Here is a 7,340-nt window from a genome sequence, read left to right as displayed (position 1 = left end):
GGTTGCAGCCGTCATTGTTGTTTGGCAGCCCAGGCTGGATTTGAACCTGCCACCTTAGGTGTATGTGGCTGGCGCCTTAGCCACTTGAGCCACAGGTGCCGAGCCTAGACAAATAATTCTTTATGAATATGCCAGACCCTGGGAAACTTCTCTGTTCACCTGTCTAGGTATCCTTTCTCCTAAAGCGGGAAGGACCCTGGACAGAGAGCCCTGAGGAGGATAGTAAGGCCTAGGGACTCAGTTCCTTGGTTCCTTCTTCCCCTTGCGGGTTTTCTGACCCTCAGGCCTTCTAAGAAAGTTTATGCTCAAAGTAGCCTCCAGAGGGTGCCCGCCTCTGGCGGGTGGGAAAGGCTGAGGGACCCAGCAGGCTTGGGGGGCACCACCAAGAGTTGGGGAGCTGACACTGAGGACTTCCAGCTCTCACCACCTCAGCATCGCCCACTTTCACATTTTCTCAGGCGCCTCCCCCAGACTCCGCACCCTAGATGGCAACTGGGAGGAAGCTACCTCCCCGAGAGCGCAGTGGAGGAGGAGGGGGCAGCAGGACACAGCCCTTCCCGCATCTGGGGAATGGGCGGGCAAAGCTGAGAAACTGAGGCACAACCCAGAACCTAGACGTCCCGGGTTGTGTTATTCAAGGAAGGGGGGGTGAAGGAGCAGAGGGCACGAATCGGGTGCTAGGGGAGACTGATCCTGAGGAAAATGCTCGTGGTTTATTTCCAGCCCTCACGCCCCTGCCTATAGAAGATGCTTTTGTTCTTCTGTTCTCTTTCTTCAAGAAAAAAAAAAAAAAAAAACCTCAGAGCTATTAGCCTCCTGCATTTTCATTTTTTTTTAAAGATGAGGATGGATGTGTGAATGTGTGCTCGGCGAAGCGGCCCAGCGACTCTGAGCCTCGGAAGGGTTAAGACCCTCCCCCTGCCCCGCACAAAGATGGCGGCACCCTCTTTTACTCTCCCTCATCCTTCCCCAAAACCCCCTCCCGCCCCCCGCCCTCTACTGCTACTCCGTCACTTCCGCCCCGCCGCAGCCGAAACTGACACAAAGTAGCGGGCCCAGGCCCCAGAGGGGAGCTGGGCTGCAGCTGGGGGGCGGGAGCCCGCGGGGAGCCAAGCCGAGCGCCCCCCGCCCCAGCCCCCGGCATGGGTAGGATGGGGCCGCCGGGGCGGGCGCGGAGCGCTGAGCGCTGAGGTGAGGCGAGACGGGGCGGGGGCAGCCTGGAGCGCGGGGCCAGGGGCCGGGGGTGGAGGGGCAGAGGGAGATGCAGCTGTAGCCGCTGACTTGGGGCTGGGTGGGGGCGGGCATGGGGTGTGGACAGGGAATCGGGAGTCAGGACCTGCGGTGAGAGGGGGCAGGGAGTAGATGGTTGGCGAGAAGAGGCTGTCGGGGTGCTCTAGGGTGGGAGAGACCAGGGTGCTGTCCGCAGGATGGGAGGATGGGACGCTGAAGGGGCACGTGGAGAGCAGGAAAGGGCGGGGACGCTTATGGAACGTCGGAGATGGGTGAACCACATAGAGAGCTGTGGGAGTGAGAGGAGTAATGGGGTCCGAGGGTTTAGATGCCCCGAAAAGAGAGTTTGGGGTAGGTAGGCTTTGTCTCTAGAAGCTGGAGGTCTCTGTGCCTTAGGACAGCTAGGGGTGCTGGAGAGAGTGGGAGCTTTGGGAGCACAGCTGTGGAGTGAATCTTGAGTTCTGTCCGTGGTAATGGAAGGTGGCAGGAGCTGGTGTTTGTGGCAAGTGTGTGTGGGGGATTCTTGGATTCCAGTTCCTCCTGTTTTCCTGATCTACTAGCCTCCTCTGAGAAAAGGGGTCAGGCTTCAGGGCTCTTAGATGGAAGAAGGTAGGGACCAGACCTATAGAAAGAACGGTTTTTCCTTCATGGAGCATTGCCTCCTTCCTAGGGCTATTTTTATCCCAAATGTGACTGCAGAGGGGGCTGGGGCAGGGCGACGTGGCTTATGGGCCTGACCTGTTCAGAAAACCCAGGTTGTGTGAGACTGGGAAAGAAAAGTGGTGGTGGGGTCCTCTGTTCCCAGGCCTTCCCTCCCTTCTTATTATGCCCCCACAAGGGATGAGGACTAGGCCACGCCTGCTTTCAGTGTCTCCAGGGTCTTAGAGGTAAAACAACTTTCCTGGTCGGTGTCCAGACTCCGGATGGCATGTAGCTCCTTGGTTAACTCTTTCATAAGACTTAAAGCCAAGTTGTCTGGCCAAGAGTGTTTCTTGGTTGCCTCTCTCCCTCAGGGCGGGGCTGGCTATTCGACCTGTGATGCCCACCCTTGCATCCTTTCCTTTAACCTCTCTCTCCACACCCACCCTCCCATGACTCATACTCTAGACTGGGTGGAGACCCTGGCTGGGGGCCCTGGAGGAGGGCTTGGCATCTCTAAAATGTGGATGAGGTTTTTCTTCCTGAGCCAGGCACCGTTGCCTGCTGTGTGGGGAGGGTCAGGGATGAAAAGGACTTTGGTATTGCCTGATCTGGGGTCAGGGAGGGAGTCTGAGCTTGTGCCCGGGCAGCTAAGGAGAGCTAGTGTGTGTGACTGGGCCGTGGCCAGAGTCTGTAATTATAGAGGTTGGGCAGACAGGCAGTTAGCATCTCTGGGGGCTGACAGGCTTGTGGGGTGTGCCCTGTAGGCTGGAGGCAGGGGAACCAAGGAGGAAGAAGTGGCAGGCCCTCCACGCAAAGAAGGAGGTGACTTGGCTTGGTGCCTGTGGCTCAAGTGGCTAAGGCGCCAGCCACATACACCTAAGGTGGCGGGTTCGAATCCAGCCTGGGCCCACCAAACAACAATGATGGCTGCAACAACAACAACAAAAATAGCCAGACGTTGTGGTGGGCGCGTGTGGTCCCAGCTACTTGGGAGGCTCGCTTGAGCCCAGGAGTTGGAGGTTGCTGTGAGTTGTGATGCTATGGCACTCTACCCAGGGGGGCAGCTTGAAGCCTTGTCTCAAAAAAAAAAAAAAACAGAAGGAGGTGACTTGCTGGCAGTTTCCTTTGGGCCAGGCTGAGGAACGGGGTGAAGTCCTGTGACCCTGTCTTATAAGGCCAGGCCTTATACCTGTTTAGGAGAAAGACAGGGCATTGGAAGGTGGAAAGGAGCAGAAGCCTGTTTGTTGGTGCTCCCTGGTCCTGTACAGAGTGCTGTGCTGACTGCACTAGGCTTAGATGGGAGGGAGGGAGAGGCAAACTCCCCACTGGGGGTGGGAAGACCCCTTTTCTGGCCACATTGAGAGGAGGCAGTTTGGGGACTGTCTGTGCAGGAAGTGTCATGTCTTTAATGTGAGATCCCTTGAAGGAGGTGATAATGGAAGCCCAGTAATGGGGGAATGGGGGAATTATAAGCATTTCTAGGAGGGTGGAGCCTGCTCACTCTATTTCCTGATGCCCTGCCGGGTGTTTCCTGACTTATATTTCCTCCACCCCACCCTCTGCGGGAAATTCTGCTTTCTAGTAAGCACAGGCACCACTCATAGCCACCAGGAAGACACCTAGGAACTTCTGTTGTCGCTAGGATGGATGCCTTGAGAGCTCTGCCCCTCCTCAATAGCTGGCCCCTTTCCCTGTAGGCCTTGGCTTCTGTAAATTCTTAATGTCTGCATGATGGGGGGTGGTGTGCAGCCCCCTCTTCTTTCTCAGGAACTCATCAGGGCAATAAGAGAAGAGAGTGGGGATAGAGCTGGTGGGAGTAGGCTGAGGGAGGGGAGAGTCAGGGCTGGAGAAGAGAACCTTGGGAAGGGATCTGACAGGGGATGAAGGGTGAAGGGTTTGCCCTCGGCTTCCTGCCCTCACTCACCTGTCACCTTCCTACAGGGTCTCCCATGGGATTGCTGGGACCTGGCTGGGTGAGATGGCAGTGTGTGCAAAGAAGCGCCCCCCAGGTAAGACAGGCGAAGAGACGGGATCCGGGGACTGTCAGGAGTTTGTGTTGTTGTGTCTTAGGAAGCAAAGGGAAAGGGGACAACTGGTATGGGTCTGAGGAAGGGGAGATTAAAACTCCTACCCCTCTTGGGGGTAGCCTAGGAAACTGAATTCCTCCGCTTGATCCCAGAGCTGAGTTCTCTCCCATGAGGAGGCTGAGCTTCAGCCCCCCATCTCGAAACACTTGCGCTCTTATCCTGGGGCACCTGCACCTCCTACTCTCCGGCCTGGGGAGCTGTGTTCTCAACTCTCCTCCATCCTCTCGCCTCCTTGCTCCCCTCATTTTTCTATCCACCCGGTTCTCCTCGGGCAGGGGGTGGCGTGTAAAAGCGGTTGCCGGCGACAACGCTGGCAGTCTGCTCACCCGCATTGGCCTGGCGGGCGGCGGGGAGAACGGAGGCGGGGCCCGGCGCGGGCTTTCGCCTACGCGGCGCGCTGGCAAGCCTCTGCCGCTGCCCCTGCAGTTGCGAGGGCGGGGGAGGGACGGGGGGCGGGCCCCGGGCGTGCTAGCAGCCTCTGGAGCCACTCAGCGCACGCCGGCGACTGCTGGGGGCATTGGGGGAGGTGGCAGTGGTGGTGGCGCTGCAGCCACTGCTGAGCTCGCGGGGTCCCGGAGCGCGAGTGCGGGTGGCGAGCTGTGAGGATGGCCTGGGCTGCGGATGGGGCGTGCGCCCGTCGGCCGGGGCCCCCCTCTGAACGGCCGCAGCTCTTCCACCTCCCTGGGGGTCCACCTCATCGGCGCCGCTGAGGCCCAAGGACAGACTGTGCCCTTCCCGGCTCAAACCGGGATCATGACGGTCCCCAAGGAGATGCCCGAGAAATGGGCCCTCGCCGGGGCGCCTCCCTCTTGGAGCCGAAAGAAGCCCTCTTGGGGGACAGGTAACAGGAGGCAGCTCCTGGCGGCTTTCCTGCGTCAACTTTTCCCACATTCACTTGTCCTCAGCCTCCACTAACCTTCTCTGATGCTTCTAGACCCAGATATCTGGCTCCAAAGGGTCCGGTTTTTGCCTTCTTTCTTTGTAAGGTCTTTGGTGATTGTGCACAGGATTCAGCCCAAGGGGGCCTCTTTAGGGAAGTTTCTGCAGTAAAGTGGCTTGGAGGCAGGGGACACCGTGGCCTGGGGTTTTGTTACTGCAGTGTGCTCTGTAGGGGGGGTCTTGGGGTGATGGTGCAGAAAGGGGTCTGGCATGCTGTCTTTGGCTCCCAGACAGGTTTATGGCATGTTTATCGCCTAATCATGTTAGGTCACAGTGACCCCCAGGGGATGGACTGGGGAACCCTTCAGAGGATAGCCCCTCTGTGTTTTGGGACCTGAATTTGGTGCCTGCAGTTATAGACCTGTGAAGGTTCAGGATAGGTGTATAGCTAAATAGGTACGACTAACTGCATGACAAACGAGTGAGCCCTTTAAGGGAAATGTGTGCAGATGGTACCGGAAAGGTTACAGTTAGAGAATAACTGTTTCAGTTACATTTCATTCCTCCCTTCATCTCTGTCTCAGTCTGCATAACCCATATCCCTGACCCCCCTCTTCTACTTGAAGATGAGCTTTGAAATAAGGTGATGTCACTGTGGGCCAGTCAGAAGCTGCTGCTGGTGACATGTGACAAGCAGAGGCTCCTGTAGGGAGACTGCACGTGGGGCTTGGATGCTGCCGCAGAACAGTTCCAGGGCACAGTGACCCTCCTTGCCACCTCCCATACTCCCTGGATTAAGGGGAGAACAGTGCCATGGCTAGACCTGCAGTGGCCCTTGGAGAAGGAAGCTCTGTGTCTTGATTATGCCAGTGGGTGCATTAATAATAGCAGCAAAAGGGTCTGTTGATTCCCAAGACCGTTAACTGCTGAGATTCCTCCAGAGAGAGAGAGACACACACAGACACACAGGCTGACTGCCCCCAGTGGAAGGTCTGGGAGGTTGGTGGTGAAGAAGAGAGAGCACGTCCTGTTCTGTGAGTGCGAGCTGCAGAGTGAGACCTGCAGAGCCGTGTAGTCAAGCAGAGAAGAGGGAAGCACTTAATGACACCTCAGTGTGGACCTAACTCCTTAAACTATATTCTATGGAAAGAACCAGAACCCCCTCCCCCCCAGAATGTCCGTGCAGGCCTCAGTGTGCTCTTCTTGACTTCAACATCATTCTGTTGCAGAAGAAGAAAGGAGGGCGCGGGCTAATGACCGAGAATACAATGAGAAATTCCAGTATGCGGTAAGTGATTCTAGACTACCTGATCTGCCTCTCTGAGTTGGAGAGAGGACAGGTGCAGGGACATCCTCAATTGTGACTGAGGGCTCACTGGAAGGAGCTCTGGGGGAGGGGAAGACAGCTTTCTCAGTCATTCTTTATCTGCTATTGTGCTTAATTTGTCCTGCCTTCACCTGTTGGTGACCCCATGAAACTCCTGTCACTCCTCTTTCCCTTACCTACACCTGTGCTTGCAGGGTTCTAGGGCAAAGGTTTCAGAAAGTGTGAAGATGGAGGAGCCAGCCTCAATCTGGTTCTGGGTTGGGATTGGAAGGCTGCCTCATTATCTTCTCTTCCATTGTCACAGAGTAACTGCATCAAGACCTCCAAATACAATATTCTCACCTTCCTGCCTGTCAACCTCTTCGAGCAGTTCCAGGAAGTTGCCAATACCTACTTCCTGTTCCTTCTCATTCTACAGGTGAGTGACTTGTAGTAGACCCTTATGCAACTCACAAAACTGAAGGAAGCCAAAGAAGAAGAGGTCTAGGGGAAAAAAGACATAAATGGGTCCTCAGAGGCATGCTTCTCTTTCTTCTTTTCAGTTGATCCCACAGATCTCTTCCTTGTCCTGGTTCACCACCATTGTGCCTTTGGTTCTTGTCCTTACCATCACAGCTGTTAAAGATGCCACTGATGACTATGTGAGTTGTTTTCAGTCTTCTACTTTTTCCCAGTTGCCCCACCTCACCCCAACTCAGCCACTACCACCCAGCATAATTTCTCAGTGACCTTGACATCCTTATCTGGTCCAGCTAAATCCATGTTGTCTTTGCCAAAGGCAGGAAAGAGGTAGAGGGGAGAGTTGGTCTGTGAATGGGGGTACCTAGCATGCTAAATTCCACTGATCATGTAATTCTCTTGGAGTGGGAGAAGGTGTCTTACCTTTCTCAGTGTTCTTCTTTTCAGTTCCGCCACAAGAGTGACAACCAGGTGAATAACCGTCAGTCTCAGGTGCTGATCAATGGAATGTGAGTGCCTATTGGAAAGAAGGGCTCAGGAGGAAGGGGGTCTTCTGGGAGCCTCTCTAGCTACTGACAGTCTCTTCACTGTTTTCTTATTGCCTCAGCCTCCAGCAGGAGCAGTGGATGAATGTCTGTGTTGGTGATATTATCAAGCTAGAAAATAACCAGTTTGTGGCGGTAAGGGTCAGGCCTGCAGGGCTCTTTCTTCTCTTT

General features: G+C 55.5%; 1 protein-coding gene across 1 annotated transcript in view; it reads left to right on the top strand.

Moving 5' to 3' along the window:
• Positions 1-1,040: 1,040 nt before the first annotated feature.
• The window catches only part of ATP8B2 (ATPase phospholipid transporting 8B2), a 26,823-nt gene continuing 20,523 nt past the window's right edge, over positions 1,041-7,340 (top strand). Inside the window, exons 1-7 of the mRNA XM_023516378.1 lie at positions 1,041-1,191; positions 3,814-3,881; positions 6,068-6,126; positions 6,470-6,583; positions 6,708-6,806; positions 7,072-7,133; positions 7,232-7,304. Coding sequence (XP_023372146.1) covers positions 3,851-3,881; positions 6,068-6,126; positions 6,470-6,583; positions 6,708-6,806; positions 7,072-7,133; positions 7,232-7,304 — 438 coding nt within the window. The 5' untranslated portion in view covers positions 1,041-1,191; positions 3,814-3,850. The remainder of the gene's footprint in view (positions 1,192-3,813; positions 3,882-6,067; positions 6,127-6,469; positions 6,584-6,707; positions 6,807-7,071; positions 7,134-7,231; positions 7,305-7,340) is intronic.

The sequence above is a fragment of the Otolemur garnettii genome, unplaced genomic scaffold, assembly GCF_000181295.1.
Source record: "Otolemur garnettii isolate 467f Iridium unplaced genomic scaffold, OtoGar3 scaffold00091, whole genome shotgun sequence".
Taxonomy (NCBI): Eukaryota; Metazoa; Chordata; class Mammalia; order Primates; family Galagidae; genus Otolemur; species Otolemur garnettii.
Note: the sequence above shows the minus strand (reverse complement) of the source record. Positions and strands in the feature narration are given on the sequence as shown.